Genomic DNA, 18,252 nt, shown 5'->3' on the forward strand with positions numbered 1-18,252 from the left:
CACTTACAAGATTTTCTTCTCTAAGCACTAAGCTGTATCTGCCTCCTTAATATTGAAAAACTGGTAGAAATAATGTAGACAATATTTCTGTAAACAAGAAATGTTCAACTCCTATGAGTCTTCTGAGTCATGGCATAATACAAAAGCAAAAGTATTCTCATTCTATTCAAACCATTAACACCAGTACTATTCTGAAACATTCTACAGTAGTAAGAAATATTATGTATTGTATTATATTTATTATATTATATTATATTATATTATATTATATTATATTATTAGAGTTGGGTACAAGTTAAGGGCTTAAGCTATCTTCAGAAAGACTTCTAATTCTGTGTAGGATGTAGAGAGCTAACAACAGCATCCCACGCACTATAATGACAAGGAAAAACTAGGCAATCTATCCAACCATAATTTTGCTTGACTCTGCCAGAGATAAAGTTAAACAGCAAGTACATGCCCTAAAATCCCAAAAGAGGTAGCAAGACTGGGATGGACCAAGAGTACCAGATGACAAAAAGCAATCCCCAGGAGATAGACTGCAATGACCTAAAATGAGTAAGATCCCAGCTAAACTTTTTGATGGATTGCAAAAGGCCAAGGGTGGCTTCCAAGAAAGTTTAAAAACACTGAGAGGCTCAGACACAGGAGCATCAGTTGCATGCTGTGTCTACAGAATGCCACCACTCCCGTTTTTCTGTTTCCTGCCATGCTGAGATGGTAGGAGTCCCAGCTGCACACTCAAATCATAGTCTTTGCCCTCCCTTCCCACCATGTCAGCATGTCAGCAATGAATGAGTTGAAATAAATCTTCTCTTCTTCAAGTTGCTCCTTAGCTATTTGATCATACCAACGAGAAAAGTAACTGCTACAATAAGTTAGTAAAAGAACAAGATGGGTCTGGTGGTACATGACTTTAACCCTGGTTTGTGAGAGGCAGAGGCAGGTGAATCTCTTGAGTTCAAGACAAGCCTGGACAACAGAGCTAGTCCACCCAGGGCTACACAGAGAAACCCTGTCTCAAAAAACCAAAACAAAAACAAAAAAAACCCAAAAATGTGGATAGAACAATGAAGTCATTGTGATAAAACTGGTCATGTCATACTGTTCACAGGCCTTTGGAAGTAGCATGCAGAAGAACTGTACAAGAGTGAAAGGCTGCAGGCTAGAGTCCTAGAATACTCTTTAGGACAGCTCGATAGGCCACTGTGATTGGAAAGAGGGAGACCAGAATGCTGAAAGACAATAAGGCTGTACACAAGAGGGCTCAGAGAGCAACAAGAGCTCTAAGGACTAGAACTAGGAGAGGCCATTTGTATCATGCTCCATCAAAGAATCTGACTGTGTTCTGCAATCTTAACTATTTCGGTGAGGTTGAATTAAAAAATAATAGGCTTTGTTTGGTGGAAGAAATCTTACCGTAGTATAACATTTAGGCTACAGCATGGCTACTGCTCAATGCATTTATCCTAATTCATGGAAAGCAGAACAGAAAAATATAAAAAATGTACAATTTAAAAAGAAAAAAAGAGGTCTAGCTTGCGTAAACTGCTGGACAGACTGCTGCTGTGGTGGTACATGTTACCAGCACTGGGAAGGCAGAGGCAGGTGGATCTCTGTGAGTTTGAGGCAAGTCTGGTCTACAAAGTCTAAGACAGCCAGTGGCTTGGGGGCAGAGGGATTCGGGGATAGTCACAGTAATCTTGGGAGGCATCATCACTTTATGAAAATTTACACCATGTATTTTTCGGTTTTTAGATCATTCTTCTTGGTTTTAAACAAAGCAATTCTAAATGTTCTTACCTATAAAGAACACCAAAATGCATGGTTGAGGGAAGACTATGTGAAGAGACTGACATTTTAATGAATCAGCGCCAACTAAGGACAGCTGTCTATGTATAATAACCACAATGGAAACATCCACTGAGTTCTCACAGCTTGCTAAGGCACATACAGCATGTAGGACTGTAGTCCTCACTCTATGGATGATAAGACTGAAGTACAGATGTGACTTGTTCACAGTTACTCAGAATAAAGTAGGAGTGTAGGACTCTAGATCACTCTTTACCACCTTGCGATCTCTGGAAAGATACTCAAAACTGCCAACAATGATTCCTCTGAGAAGAGACCTGGGGCTATGAGACAGCCTGAGAGGAAGACTGCCTTAGCACAGTGTTCTACAGGCAGCTCCTAAAATTCATTTGCATATCTTATCTACTACCACAAAGGTACTTATTAAAATTCTTTCTGTGGTTTAAAAATCTCTGAGCTACATACTTACTTTTTCCAGAGATGAGCACAGGTGTATTACTTTACCTGATTTAGGATGCAAAGCATCGCACTGGGCATTATACATGTGCACAAATTCCTGATGCCTTTTAATAAGCTGCTGTTTGTTTCCTTGAATAGATAAGCCATGCTGTTTCAGCTTTTTCTTTAAATCACGATCAGAGAGCAAGTTATACACAGTTTTGGGCAATGGCTTCCTTTTGTGAGCAGAACTAAGACAAACAAACAAGAAAGACCTTGTGAATTATCAAATATTCTCAGATAAAACAGTAATTTACCTTCCTAACACCTGACTGACTAGAAAAATATTTGAGACATTAAGATAAAAAAAAAGGGGGATGGGAAAATAGTTTAGTCAATGAAGTGCTTGCTTCATAAGCATTAGTTTGGTCTCTAGCATCCATATAAAAAGTTGAGGAGATAGAAACAGAGGCATCCTTAGAGCTTGCTAGCTAGCTTGCCTAACTGACCAAGGCCAGGCAGGCCCCGATGAGAGACTCTGCCTCAAAGAACAAGATAGAGCAGACTCCTGATTATGATACCCAGGGTTGACCTCTGGCTCACACACATGCTAACATATACATGTACCCACACATGAGCATGCATACCCACACCACACAAAGGTAGATAGATGAGTAGGGTGTCAGCATAAGCATTCCGACTAGAGGTCGGCCCTAAGGGCAATTAGATAATAATAAGCAGTTTTCAAAGTGGTCTTCACAACTGCAATCATTTCAAAATTACAACAGCAAATTAATTAGTAAGATCTTAAGACTAGGAGTGTTTAAAAGAAAAAGATTCTTTAAAAAATAAGCAAAGAGAGTTTACAAAAGGCTGTGCTTCTCAAATTTTAGAGGACCTCAGAACTACCAGGAGAGACTGTTTGAAATGACGATGCTCGGTCACTGTCCCACAGCATCCATCTACATGGTACAGTCCTAAAGGTGGAAACTGAGAGTCTTTACTTTCCAGTTTCCCAAGGTGAATCTGATGCAGTGGTCCAAAGGTCATACTGAGAGCACTATTATAGTCATGTATAGACACAACAGTTCTACTCACACGAGAATCATTTCCTGACTAAATTATCTCTTTTATGCTCCATCAGGAAAGTTTGAAAGCCAGAAATCACTTTAGTAATTGTAAGAGGACTGCAACTTCAAAAGAGTGTATTTTTCCAAAATTGTTCTTATAATGGTATCCAACTGGACTCCACAAGATTGATGAAATTATGGTAAAATAAAATCACAGTAGGTAGCAACAACTGAATCATTTTACAGTGTTTATGACAAGCACCAAGGAAGGAGTGACTCATTAAGTCTCTAACTAAAACATTTATTTTATCAAGGACAGACTATTACATTTACAACTATGAAATTCTGATAAATATCTACAGTGTTGTTCACTGGCCTTCACAATGAAAACCCCACCAGATGTCGATCAGCTCTATCAAGAATTTGAGAAACTAAAGCCAGAGAAACATTTCCCCAAGAATGACATGACACTGTTCGTTGCTATGTTGACTCAGTGAAGCTGAGTATCACAAGTCAGGGGTCTCAGAACCAGGACATCAATAGAAAAGAGCTCTGCTCTGAACCAAACGACAACTCCACACAGGATGGGGTCTGGGTTATCAGCCATACTCAGCAATGATCTTTGGTGCTGTAAAGCCAATTTAGGAATTGTAAAACACAACCGACACCAGCAGCTGTCTGTCTCAGGTCTAAGATCTCTCTCTCAGCAGTCTACTGAGAGTGATGCGGTATGGGCTAGCTCTAAGTTGCACTGGAGACCCACTGGCAAGGCTCTCTGTGCAGCCAGATTTGGAACGCCACTGGACGGAGCTAGAAGCATTAGAGAATACGGTAGAGCCTTCTAGAAAGAGAACAATCCAAACAAGACCATCAGTACAAATTTCTTACTCTTCAGGGAGAAAATACTCAGCTCTGCTGCGTCCAACTCATTTTCTGGGGTGAAACACAAGGGGGAAAGCAGTGGATGAGATCACGGCTTAAAGTCATCCTGGGATATCTCCTTGGATTACCCAAATTCCCTCTAACTAAGTAACAAAATTACAACAGCAAATTAATTAGTAAGATCTTAAGACTAGGAGTGTCTAGTCCTATTCCCGTCAACAAGCTGTGGATATCGGAAGGCAGTCCTCGGGGGCACAGTGCTGCCCAGGCTTGGGGTCAACGAGAGCCTGTGCCATGAGGTAACAGCGCATCGCCACTTCAGCCTTTCTAAGTTACAGCAGTACAGCCTGCCCCATGAACCTGCGTTCACTCCAAACTGACTCAGAAAAACTGAGTGGCGCCTTTTTAGTTTTAATAAGTAAAACAGTAAGATAGTCCTGCCTTCTGAGAGAATGCTTTTCGGAGAATATTCCTCAAAACAGATGAACATAAAGAGTTGATCCACTCTCCAGTCACTAAAGTCTTTAGCCCCCTTGACTTTTCCACAGCTCTCTGAATTCTCACTGACTGTCTCCAACTTTACCCCACTTCACTCCCTGTGCTTACCACTGTCCTGTTACTGCCTGATAATGCAGAAGATTGAGGTCTATACCCTGCTTTTAAAAATAAAATCTTCCTTTGACCTTGCTGCCCATGCTTCCTCCCAACTACATCTACCATTGCCAAGCTCAAACCTGACCCTTCTGTTTCTTTATTGTCTCCACCAGTCCCTGCAATTCTCAAAGCCCTGCAATTACACTTCAATTAAAACATCACTCCTTGAACACACAAGTGGACTCTTCCAGATTTGGTGACTTTGGTACACAAAGGATGCAAAGCAGCACAGTAGTTTAGGCACAAATCCCAACCTCACACCTTCTTGGAATGTCATCTCCCGGTGCTTTGGAGAGAGGTCATTACATTCCACATATACCCTCCGGCAAGGAAGAGGAATTAGAAGCACAGGGCTGGAATGGCTCTGTGTAGCCAAAGATAACCTACATTTCAGTCATTTTTACTACCCTTGAGTCTCCTGTCTCAGCCTCCTGAATGCTAGGATTGCAGGCACATATCACTATACTTAGCTAAAAATATTTTTCTGCATCATTTTTACAGGGGATCATTAAGCTATTGAACAGCCTATTAAAAAATATTTTTTTAAAGGATTTACTTATTTTATGTATATGAATACACTGCAACTGTCTTCAGATACATCAGAAGAGGGCATTAGATCCCATTACAGATAGTTGTGAGCCACCATGTGGTTGCTGGGATTTGAACTCAAGACCTCTGGAAGAACAGTCAGTGCTCTTAACCACTGAGCCATCTCTCTCCAGCCCTCAAAAAATAATTTTTGAAAAAGCTCACTAGGATTCAATTCTTAGCACCATATACAGACAAATAGACAAATAAACAGTAGGACTGACTTAAATTAATACTTAAAACATTACATTTTTAATTGTTTAAAGATTTAAAATATTAAAACATCCTAAGAACCAATGAAAGATTTATATTCTTCAAATATAAGCTGTCCCTGCTCTCTTTGGCAAGGCCTCTCTCTGCATGACCATTTGAGAACTTTAAAAAGAAAGTTTAAAAGATAAATGAATTCTAAGTCTCTAGTTTCTCTAAGTCATAATGTAGCAGTGGGAAGCGCTAATCTGCTACTGACATATGGCAGAGGTGAGCTGAAGAAAGAAAAGGAGGATGGAGAGGAAACCAGCATTAAAGGAAAACTCACGCAGGAAGGAAAGCGGAGTGCAAGTCCCCAGGACAAAGGAGTCCTGCTTCTGACCCACACCTATCAAGCACAGAGGCATCATGCAAAGGCAGGCCAGAGGCTGGGCCCAGCTTTCTCACCTTCTAAGGCTCTCCTTTTTCTCTTCCCGTGATAAACAACTGTCTAAATGCTTATTGATGTGATTTTCTGGAATGCTGACCCCACAAACAGGACAAGACACTGCATTAAAAGAAAGGGAGAAACTTTATTAGCCACAGAAAGGGTAAAAATTAACAAACTGACATCTTTCAGAAAAAAGACAGACTCCCAGCTGATACACTCTTTAAAAAAGAGCAAGGAGGCAGGCAAACTGGTTCCTAGGAACTAGCTACTTTTTGGGAAGTCACATGATCAGAATCCTGGGCCTGGAGACTACAATTAGGTTTGGGAGTTAGCTGACTAGAAACAAGGTGCTAGGAAACCATAATGCTGGGGTTCCCCAGGCCCTAGGACCACCTTACACAGGAGAAGCAATCTCAGCAACTCTAATGAGGTCCCACCTATGCGCAACCAAGGCTTCGCTGGCTTCTTACGGTCTGGCTGAACTACTGACCGCCCTGCTCCCAGGCCAAGTGCATGCTATTAAAGCTGCAGCTTTGTGGAGTTGCACACCACCATGGATTAAAATGCAGTGGCCAAAGAAGGAAGGCTTGTGGCACCAGTCTCCAGACTCCCTACTTTTAATAGAACACAGAGAATTGTATCTATTTTACATGGGATGGTTCATTCTAAGATTTTATTTGGATAAAAAAGAAAAAAATTCTACAAGAATTGAAAACATATCCCTGTGAAATAAAAACACAACAAAAACTGCAGATGGAGCGATCTCCAGGCTGAGATGTTGATACGCATAATCAAAAATATAAAGTGATAAAATAAACCTTAAAAATATAAGTACTAATAAGCTAATTTCAATTTTCCAGTAAACACTACTGGCCTTCAACTGGGGGCTGTATGCGTTTGCTAAACACACACATTCTTTGTAAAAGGTAAGGTCACAGAGATTGGTTGTGGGTTTCCATTCTGGCTCTGTCACCATTAGGCCACTCTGTACCACTGCACCATGAAAACACCTGAGCTAATATATAAACAAAGGAGGAGTGCATGTACCAGGCAATCGGTATGTACTGAACAGGCAGCACATCTAGCCAGGCTTCAGTTATTCTGCCATTGTGAGTATACTGCAGAAGAGTGGGATATCAAGACATTCTGGGAGAGCCAGGAAATAAGATAGGTTCCCTGAAGTACTGTCATATGCCAAAGGGTCTTAAGCTATAAGCAGAACAGCAAGGACACGTTCAACCAGTGGTATAAAATGAAGGCCTCTTTAAGGGTTAACTGGAACTAGATGAGGTGATAGGATTCCAAGCTAAAAACAGAAAGCTACCACAAGTATACTGGGTTCTATCTGCTGATACAAGACTTACTCTACAACTATTAGGCAATAATCATTCTGATTGCTAATCTATAAACTAATAAAATAGGCCCCTATCCATGGCCTGCATCAATGCCTGAGACATGGTGAGGTGAAACCCCGTCTAGTCTTTCTTACTCTCCCTTAAAAGTGCTGCCTATTAATCTCATACCACATGAGTGAGGCTTCCTTAAGTATAAAAGGCAAATATAAAAACGACTTCCTACCTTTAGTATCCAGTTTCAGAGTGGATGTAGAGGGTGTCACAGGACCATTAGCATCCGAGAGACCAAGTGCCGTCTTTCCTAGGAGACTTGTCTCTTTAATATCAGCAGAGGTGCTTATCTCTTTTTGAGGGCTGAATTTCCTCTCATTTTCTTTTCCCAACAACTCGGATACACAATCACCAGTTTCTCTAATCAGGAACTTATCCATTAACCTGTTCCCCTGTTTGACAGGGTGTTGGGTGGCTTCAACATTATGTACCTTAACTACAACCTTCTTTGAGGTGGAAGACACAGGAGATATAGGTGGTGACTCTAAGGCAAACTGCAGCAGGCGAGTCCTTGAAACATACAAAACAAACAAACAACAGGTAAAGAAGATGCCAAGGTATATTAAACCACTAAGTCTTCCTAGTTAATACTTAGTTCCTCTGAAACACAGAACTTCTGTCACAATCACAACCAAACTAAAACCGTTTCTTTTAAAATGAGAAATAAAGCGATAAATCAGAACTAAAGGCGGTTACTAGGACTTTAGAGGATACTGGGTTCTAGCTGCTGACATGAGACTTACTCCTCAACAGCTAAGTAAAATCTGGAGAAAGACATGAAATAAGAGTTAGCACTACAACACAAGCCACACAAAAGTGTGGCCCCTGGGAGGAGAGACAAATGAGGTGACCAACACTGACCCAACATCTTCACCTGGAGGCACTTTCTCGGATTTGTAGTTGAACTGACATCTAAGCAGGAAAAGTCACCTCCCTGACCAGGGAGAAGAGAGCACAATTCGGGGCAAAGATGATGAGAACTAGAGAGCAATGTGCTAGGCATGTGGGAGGGAGCCTGGTAGGAAACACATTGGTGAACAGGTAACAGAGGCAGTGTTAGAAAGATGCTCTGCTTAGGCCAGCCAAAGTCGGATACCCTCATGGAGACCTCGGGACTGAGGCAAGATGTCAGAGGCCGAACCTTAGGAAAAGGGTTCACTCTGCAGAGTGTGTTCACACAAATGTGCACGCATGCGTGTGTTTACATCTATATGCATGTTATATATGTGTGTAAAACTAAAATAGAATCTAATAATACAATGCACCAACTCTTAACAGAACAAAAGCAAAGAACTGGTAATGTAACTGCTTGTCAGAACAAAACAAAACGCACTAACTTTCAAAGAGTATAGTTTTTCTTTCCTGCTGGTCTGGGTTTATCAAGGCACTGTTTCTTTCTTTCCCTCCTTCCTTTCTTCTCTCTTCTTTTTTTTTCTGTACAGGGTCTCACTAAAGCCCTGGCAGGCCTAGAACTATTTGATAAAATGCTACTTAAAAACAAAACAAAAATTCACAACTAGTATCAATCAACAGTGACAACAAATGAGACATCCCCCAGTCCCCATACTGAACAAGACACAGATAACTACCACAGCCATCTTTCCTAAAACTGCAGAAAATGTCCTGAGTCAATGGTAAGACCAAAAACAAGAGCCAGGAACAAAGAATACAAAGATTACATTCCATTTTCATAGGAAAAGTTAAATATAAGGTAAGTAAGAGGGTTGTCTCATTAAATATACTTTCATGTATATTTAAATTTTTCTACAACTAAAAAAAAGATAAAAAATAAAGAAAAACTAGGCTAAGGGTAGCAGCATAAGCCTATGATCTCAGCACTCAGCAGGCTCAAGACGAAGAAGACTCTAACTCAAGTCTAACGTCAGTTACGTAATGTGCTAGATCTGACGAAATCAAGAAAAAGAGGCAGGCAAAGGAGGGAGGGAGATTAAGCAAGAGGGTGGAGAGAGGAAGGAAGGAAGGGAGGGAGGGAGGGAGGAAGGAAGTCAGATGGAGGGAAAAGCAGGAAGATTGAAAGAAAGGATCATGGTCTTAGGGAGGAAACAAATTTAAAATGCCACTGTGTTTAGTAGTCTCTTCCTTCCAGCCTCTGACTTAGTACAAAGAAGGTTCTGAAAAAAGCTTTCCTGTCACAATAGCAAAGAAGAGGAGACAGTACTCAAGCACAGGCAAGACGCCACTGATCCTTTCAGCATACTACTGATAACTTTTTTGCCTTTATTCCACAACTTGGTTGAGTTTTGGTTTTCTTATTTCAAGGCAATAAAGACTATGGCAGACAGTAGCAACAAGACCACAGTAAAGTATTCTCAGGGCTAAAACTGGAATAAGTTAACCAAAACAATTCATAACCAAGGCCATAGAGACTGGCTTCTGTTAAAAAACAAAGAAGTAATACTTTACTACTTAGCTTAGGAATGATGCTCTCCTAACAAAATGTAACAACAACAACAACAAAAAAAAAATCTAAAGTTATATTCAAAACAGTAGGTTGGGGATTTCGCTCAGTGGTAGAACACTTATCTAGCAAGAGCAAGGCCTCAGCTCGGAGGGGTGGAGGGGGAGAATTTTGTCTCTAAAACAAAGGGTCAAAGGGCTTGTTATGTAACCCAAGCTAGCTTCAAACTCATGATCCTCTAGCCTTGACTTCCCAAATGCCAGGAGGAAGGTGAGCCACTAAATCTGGCTAAGAATATTACTTTAAAATGAGCCAAGAAAAAGTGTATTCTTTGAGAATGAACGCCAAAGGTCAAAAGAAAATGTAAAAGAACGTCATCCTTATTCTGAAACCACTTAAATTATTTCCCATAACTTATTATTCAATTTAGAATATTAAATTTTTAAAAATCCAAATGGCATATAAAATGGTAATGGTAGATGAGAAAGACAAAAAATAAAATCAACAAGCAATATAAATATTTTACATTTTAATCATAAGATTATTCTTCTTCCCTCATCAATCTTAGACCAGAGTTCAAACAAGTATGGTATCGATTACCTTCTGTTTTATCCCTACTCATTTAGCAGATGAGGTACCCCAGCACTACACATGATGAACAACATCTAAGAAACATGCACCTCAAGGATGATGCTAAGAATGGTAAGGCCAAGGTAGGTAAGCCCAAGAGAATGACAAACTCCATTGGAGACCTTCAAATACACACAGACACAGATATATTTTAAAAAGCAAAACAAACAAATGAAACAAAACTAGAAGTCCAGGAGATGGCTCAGTCATTATGACTTTGGTGGAAATAAGAGGGCTTAAGTTCAAGAACCATAAAATTTTGGGGCTGGCAGTGTACTCCTGCAGCCCCAACAATGGCCAGACAGAGACAGGCAGACCCTTAAAGCTTAGTAGCTAGTCAGCCTATACAAAGTTCAAGTTTATGTGAACTTGAAGTTAGTGAGAGACACTCCCACAAAATGCAAGGAATGATCAAAGGAAGCCATCCAATATTGATCTCTGGCAAGTGGACCCACACATGTGCATATATATCCACATTAACAAGTACACATATCACATTCACACATAACTAGAAAAAAACTAACAGACAAGAGACTTTACAGTATGCAATACAGAAAGCGATGACTTCAATAGGAGAATCAGAGAAACAGTTTCTTATTCTAGAAAAATATACTGTTATGTGGCCCCACAAAGAAATAGGTAACCAGCTAGTGGCATATTAAGAGTTCAGAGTACCAAACAAAATCATTTTTATGATACAAATCTATTTTTAAAAATGTGCAATTCTACTAGAAGTCTGAAGACATGCTTAGAGCCAAGGTAAGGTCTCTCCAAGAATGTTCCAACAGTGAAGAAGTCTTATACATGGACATGTGAACCAACAACATGATTAAAACAAATTTAAGTTTGGTAAAACATGCCTTTTTATATCCCTTTGAGTGACCAAAGTCATATTCATACATTCATCCATTTGGCAACTAAAGAGCACAGCTATGTTGGAGAGCTTTACAGAGAAGAAGCAGCTGCATGCCTCACATAATACACCACATTATACATGCTGAGTAAATCTGATTAAGAATTAATAGGTTAAAATATAACAAACAGAACCAATTACAAATATGTGCACAAAGGGTTAATAAACACACCAGCATAGACACATATATTCTCTAGCACTATCCACTTAGTACAAAGACTTAGAGGCGAACATCCCAGAAGCAACACAACACCAACTGTAAATAAAGTGCCAATATATCTACACTTTAACTCTTAAGTCTCCAAAATAGGAGACTCTGTGATAGAGAAACTCTTATGACTACTTACTAGAACTTCCTCCCATGTGCAGTGGCTATCACCACTTCCCTTCTTTGGCTCCAGTACATAACCCTGCACTCCCTAACCGAGAGGGGATGGGGGTGGGGGGTAACACATAAAGAGCAAGGCAGTTAGAGGTTAGTCACCAAACTGAATCATACCGTGCAAAACTCATGCTTTTTACCAGTTCATCTAAGAGGCGATTATTTCTCAGGTCTGGCTCTGTTACTGCCTAGAAAAGAAAAACAACAGATGGAAAAGGTCAAAAACAGTAATTAACTTGCCGCAATCTTGTTTTTGAAAATGTCTGACCTGTCTCCTGGGGCTCTCTGTCCCACTAGTCTTCCAGGAAAACTTCAAAATAAGGTGAATTCATCTCATACTAGCACAGAACTTTAGCTAGTGAATCAGGACCTGCTAACCGGAAGCCTGGTAACAGCTCTCAAAAGCACGTTAAAACTATCTGCTATTTACTCTGACCAACTAAGACAAAACTCAATATGAGCACAATTTTTCTTTAAAATGCCAATACTCTAGTTTTCTCTAAATTACTTAGAAACAGAACAGAGAAGCTCTTCTAAGTAATAACACTGGGAGAGAGGCAGTAAGAGCTCAAAGAGGGTTAAAACTAAGAAACTCAGGAATACAAGAGAAACATCCATACTGCAGCAATGATGCTATCTGGAAGCCTTGGTGCTAGTCCACCTTAACAAAGGCAGCAGGCCGTGACAGACCTCAATTGCTCTATTTCTGACACGGGGAAACAGTTTAGACAAATTCAATGACATCTGACACAATGTGCTTGCTGGCCATAGTAGTCATACCAGCTCCCTGCAGCGTCCTTTTCCAGAGACCTGTGTCTCTTTTTTCTTTACCCAGATATGAGTTTAATTTCCCACTTTATCTCCCTCTCTCTCTGTTCTCACTTTTGTTCTGAAAGGGCTGGTCTAGGAGGGCAGTAAGAGACCAGGGAGGCTTGGGTGAGCCCAGTTGCCATGAATCTCTTGCCTCCTCTACAAATACACACACCAATCCTTCATACAGAATCCCACCATTAGTTTGCACACAAAGTGAGAAATTATAAAAAGTTAAGAGCCATAAAAACACAAATTGTAGGAATCAGAGAGTATTAGAGCTTTTTACTTCTTAAAGTACATTACATTAGGGTATCAAAAATCCTGATAAGAAGTGGAACAAAACCCATGTCCCTTATGTATACTTAAGAAATCTTTCCTGGAAATGTTCAAATGATTTAATTCAGTGACTACATATCATCCCATGCATTTTTGGGGGTACATAATGCAAAAAAAAATTGCCCTAATCAACAAAATTTTAAAAAATAAGAATAAAACTTACCACGCAACAAGTTGGGCACTGAGTTTTATAGGACAAAAATTTTCTTATACAGAGAGAACAATCTGCAAAAAGACACAAAAATGTAACATAGGAAGTTATGCTATTCAGTAATGCAGGAATCTGACTTTTAACACAATGCTGGTAATGATTAGAATATTCCAGCATTGTTTCACTCCAAGTTTCTAGGGTCTTCTTGCTCCACAGCATTTACATGCATATCTAAAAGGCACCATTAAGGAAAGAAAGCACCTCAAGTAGTGACTTCCTAAGCTCTCACAACTCTGTAAGCATACACCACTCCCTCTGTGTCCCCTTGGTGAACCACAAGGACACACAGAAGCTCTGAGCTTATTTTATACACATGACAGATACCTAGTATTTCCCACTTGAAAATGGGATATACAGACACAACATGTACCCTAAAACTGTGAGGCCCACAACCCCATGCTTAACAAGCATTTGGGCGGCAGGGGCCAAACAATGCACAGGGCTATGGACTTGTTTTTTGTTGCTGTCATTTTGTTTTTTGTTTTTTAATCTCAAGTAACCAACAAAGTATGGGGCAGCTACATTACAGTTAGGGAGGAAATCAGTATCTACTAAATTTTTCACACCTGAGGCAGCATAAAATGAAAACTATGAGGTATAATAGATGACACTTCTATTATTATAACTGTGCAATGATGGCTCCTTTACACAAAGCCTAAGTTCAGGTGAATTAAGGAGCCTTGTTAAAAACAAGCCCATTTAGCTGAAGCAGCAAAAACAGTATGATTTAGATGGTGCAAGTATTCATAAAGAAGTATTGCCAGGGGGTTGGGGATTTAGCTCAGTGGTAGAGCGCTTGCCTATGAAGCGCAAGGCCCTGGGTTCGGTCCCCAGCTCCGAAAAAAAGAACCAAAAAAAAAAAAACAAAACAAAACAAAACAAAAAAACAAAAAAAAAAAAAAGTATTGCCAGTTCCAACAACAGTACTCCAAGGGGTAAAGGGAAGGGAAATATTATGGCCAAGAACAAGACAGAAAACAGGGTAGCTCTTCTAGGCATTGCAAAGAAGCTAGACATTGCCATTTAGCTGGAAGTGGCCCTTCAGTTTGCTAAGCAACCTGAAAAACCAACAACTCTCCCTAGAGCCATGGAAAAAAGCAAGGTTGCGGGCTAAACTGCTCCCCCTCCCCCAGAAAACCTAGACAGGCATTACCTCTCGAAGGAGAGACCACAAGCAGAAAGCACCTCAGGAGCAAGAAAGAAACCTGTACTGGAGCCACTACCAAAGAGAACACTGCAGTGTGACTGACAGCTGCTGGACAGATCTCAAAGTTGGTATCAGGAGTGGGGTACTGCTCAGATAGGCCTGATCATGCTGTTTTTTTGGAGAAACTGAGAAGGCTTTGGGACTTCTGACTAGGAAAGCAGGTAAAGTGGGGTTTAATAGGCCATCCAAGTAAAAGCTTACAAGACCATAATGCTGAGAGCTATGTGGACTATGGAGGCCCAGCTCAAAAGGTTTCAGAAGGGAATATTTGCAACAGTTCGTGATATTTTGGCAAAGAATGTAACTGCTTTCAATACCGGTCTTAAAATTTTGCCTGAGGCAAAACTGAAAATAATGGATTAATTTCCTTGGTAAAAGAGACTTTAAGACAAATACTAATTCTGTCAAGTAGTTCTTAGAAATCACTCTTGGGTCTACAATGAAAAAGAGCAAAAACACAAAATGTAGTTTGAAAAGGAGAAAATTTAATGTCAGAGTCAAGGCCTAAGCTGAAGAGATAAGATTAAAGAAAGACCTGTTATACAATAGAATAATGGAAACGGTGCACTCAAAACAAGACTTCATCTAGCTAAGCCTCCACTTTGTAAAAGGAAAATGTCTGAGGAATTTTCTGGTGCTAAAAACAAAGGAAAACTTCTATAAATATAATTTGAGGAGGGGGCCAGGCTCTATCCTGAGGGAACACTGAAACTTGGCAGAGTTGTCCATGTAATTCTTGCTGTCAAGCCATAAGGATACACAAGTAAAGTGGTTGTGGAACCTTCCTTCAGGGCTAAAGACAGCCACTGAAGCCTGTAGAGAAAATCTTTACACACTATGCAGAAGCATTACCTGTCAATAAAAAGCCCATGATCAATGAGCTGAGGCAGGATTAGAAGGTGGGTCATCCCACAGAGAAAGATGAAATTCAGGGAAATAGGCATGTGAGATTCACTGAGAACACTGAGGCAATGGTTGCATGAAACTGAGAAGAGATAACTAACCAACCATGTGGTGGGACTTAGAACAGAATAAACGGGTAATTCAGTTATGAGCTAGTCAGGGAACATGCCAAAGCTATTGGCTTAGGCACTTATTCATATATAGGAATTCTCAGAGTCATTATTTCAGGGAACAAAGACACAAAGAGAAATACCCACGGTTAGAGGCCAGGCATGTGACAGGGGAGTCCCAGCAAGAAGTTCCTGAAAGGCTACTGCATAAAGCTGTGAAAGTGAAGCCTGGACCCTGTTGAAGATGCTAAGATGTTAGAGGTGCCAGAGCCATGGGCTATCTGCCAAGTTGAGCTAGCTGTGTACAGGGAATGGAACTAGCCACAGAGCAAAGAAGGCTGCAGTGAACAAAGTTGGAAGAGAAGAACCATCTCAATCCATTGACATCAGACATGAAGCTATAGAAACTGGAATTTGTCCTGCTGGGTTTCAGTCTTGTATTGGTCCAGTAGTTCCTCACTATAAGCCTTTTCCTCCATTTTGGCATGATAAGGTCTATCCTATGCCACTGTATGTTACAATTATGTAATGCACGTTTTAATTTTGAGTTTCTAGATGGTTACAATTAAAACACTGCCTTGAGTTTCAAAAGAGACTTTGAAGGGGCTGGGGATTTAGCTCAGTGGTAGAGCGCTTGCCTAGGAAGCACAAGGCCCTGGGTTCGGTCCCCAGCTCCGAAAAAAAAAAAAAAAAAGACCAAAAAAAAAAAAAAAAGAGACTTTGAACTTTTAAACTATGTTGAGTTTGTGAAAAACTATGGGGACTTTTGAAGCTGGACTAAATGCATTTTACACTGTTAGACAGCCACAAACCTAAGGGGTGGCAATTTGAATAAAAGTGGCCCCATAGGCTCATATATTTGAAAATTTGGTCTCCACTTGGTAGAACTGTTTGGGAAGGATTAGAAGACATGGATTAATATAATTATAATATAACTGATATTTAATTAATATAAATATGATTAGTTAATATTGCTTAATGGAGGAGGTATATCACTAGAGGTGAACTCTGAAATATCAAAGACTCACGCCATTCCCAGTTAGCTCTCTCTGCCTCATAGCTGCATCTCTAGATGTGACATCTCAGCTACTACTCCAGCACCATGCCTGCCTGCCTGCCTGCCTGCCGCCTGCCTGCCTGCCTGCCTGCCTGCCTGCCTGCCTGCTGCCTGCCTGCCTGCCTGCCTGCCTGCTGCCTGCCTGCCTGCCTGCCTGCCTGCCTGCCTGCCTGCCTGCCTGCCTGCCTGCCTGCCTGCTGCCATGTTTCCCACCACGATCCTCATGGACTCTAACCCTCTTAAAACTGTGACCCACAGATAAACTCTTCCTTCTATAAGTTGCCATGGCCATGGTGTCCTATCACAGCAAGAGAAAAGTAACTAAGACACACAGTAAGAAGTCTCCCAAGCAATATTTTAGGTCACAAATTCCTAAATATCCCTGCTGAGCTCAGGCACCTACAGAAATAGCTATCTCTTTTAATTTAGTTCCCAGACCCTACTCTCACTTTTATTAATTCAGTGGATTAAAAAATGCATCACTTTAAATCATACTGATTCAGTAAAAATTTAGTGATTAGTTTTAGCTGTTAACAAGCACCATCCAGGACTGCAGCTCTGCACACCTCTATAACCCTCGTCTGCTATTCTTGTCTGCAGTCACACTTCCCCACTGTGACGGTGATGGACTTCCTGTCTCCCAGGATGGTTAAACCTCAAATAAACCCTTCCTTCCCTAAGTTGCCTTGGTCATGGTGTTTTATCACAGCAATGGGCCAAGCAGTGGGGGGTTTGTTTTGGTTTTGGTGTGTGTATTACATGTAAAAGCACTTGCCTGGGTATGCACACATGGAGCCAATGCTGTGTCTTCCTCAATCTCCATCTTATTTTTTGAGACAAGGTCCCGAAATTCACTGTTGTTACTGTTGTTTTTCCAGTAAGGCTGACTACAGTGAATCCATCTGTCTTGTCTATAAGTTCTAGCGTCCTTTAAGTGGGCAGTAGGGGTCACAACTCATATCCTCACTTTACTCACTAAACCATCTTCCACAGCCTTGTCAAGTTCTGCATATTAATTCTCAGAACTATTTTCTGAAGTAAAAACTCCTCAACAGACTTACATTTAGAGAAATTCTGGGCAATAATTACAAACTCATCCACTTGGTAAGTGGCACTCAAGAGCTAAGTGTAGGTGTATCTGCAAAGCTGACGGTTGCTGTCATCTTATTATGACTTCAGAGAACTTTCTGTCAAAGCTCTTTTCCAATAAAACTACCTTTAAGCCAAATTGAATTGATTTTTAACTTTCAAAACAAATCAACTTGAAAACAGAGGACAAAATACATCTTAACTCTAAATAGTCAATACACTAGATGGCCAAAATGGCAGTCTAACTAAACTCTACAACCATAAGCTATTAAAATACTTAGGAGAATGACAGAGTACTTGCCTAAGAATGCATGAGTGTGGTTAAGTCTTACTGCCCAACAAATAAGTAAAGAGATGAATAAACTTTTCATAAGCATTTAAAATATCTCATAAAGAAGATAAGCAATTCTATTGCCCAGTTATTTTGGGTAGCACATAGCTGCTAAGTAATAAAATGATTTGTAGTACTCTTCAGTGAGAGAATTCTACGGGAATCCAGATGGTGCTTGAGTTATGATGGTTTGACTGACAATTTTCCCGCTATACCAGAATAAAAAAAAAAGAAGGTACTCACTCAATAGAAACTGCATTTTACATTTTAATTTTCTCTGTCCTGCTCCCCACCACAACCTTCCACTAGAAATACGCAGTATAATACTTCTGAATGCTGGGTAGAAGTAGTAGACACAGCT

General features: G+C 40.3%; 1 protein-coding gene across 7 annotated transcripts in view; it reads right to left on the bottom strand.

Moving 5' to 3' along the window:
• The window catches only part of Rad18 (RAD18 E3 ubiquitin protein ligase), an 85,469-nt gene that overhangs the window by 62,624 nt on the left and 4,593 nt on the right, over positions 1–18,252 (bottom strand). For 4 of the 7 annotated variants that reach the window (XM_087658154.1, XM_087658152.1, XM_087658153.1 and 1 more), the window contains exons 3-7: positions 13,147–13,208; positions 11,952–12,022; positions 7,663–8,000; positions 6,102–6,201; positions 2,317–2,501 (exon numbers count right to left, since the gene is read on the bottom strand). In XM_087658154.1, the coding sequence (XP_087514280.1) occupies positions 2,317–2,501; positions 6,102–6,201; positions 7,663–8,000; positions 11,952–12,022; positions 13,147–13,208 (756 nt within the window). The remainder of the gene's footprint in view (positions 1–2,316; positions 2,502–6,101; positions 6,202–7,662; positions 8,001–11,951; positions 12,023–13,146; positions 13,209–18,252) is intronic. The other 3 variants (XM_087658156.1, XM_087658157.1, XM_087658155.1) reach the window with 1 other exon arrangement.

This window comes from Rattus norvegicus, chromosome 4, assembly GCF_021556685.1.
Source record: "Rattus norvegicus strain SHRSP/BbbUtx chromosome 4, alternate assembly SHRSP_T2T, whole genome shotgun sequence".
NCBI lineage: Eukaryota > Metazoa > Chordata > Mammalia > Rodentia > Muridae > Rattus > Rattus norvegicus.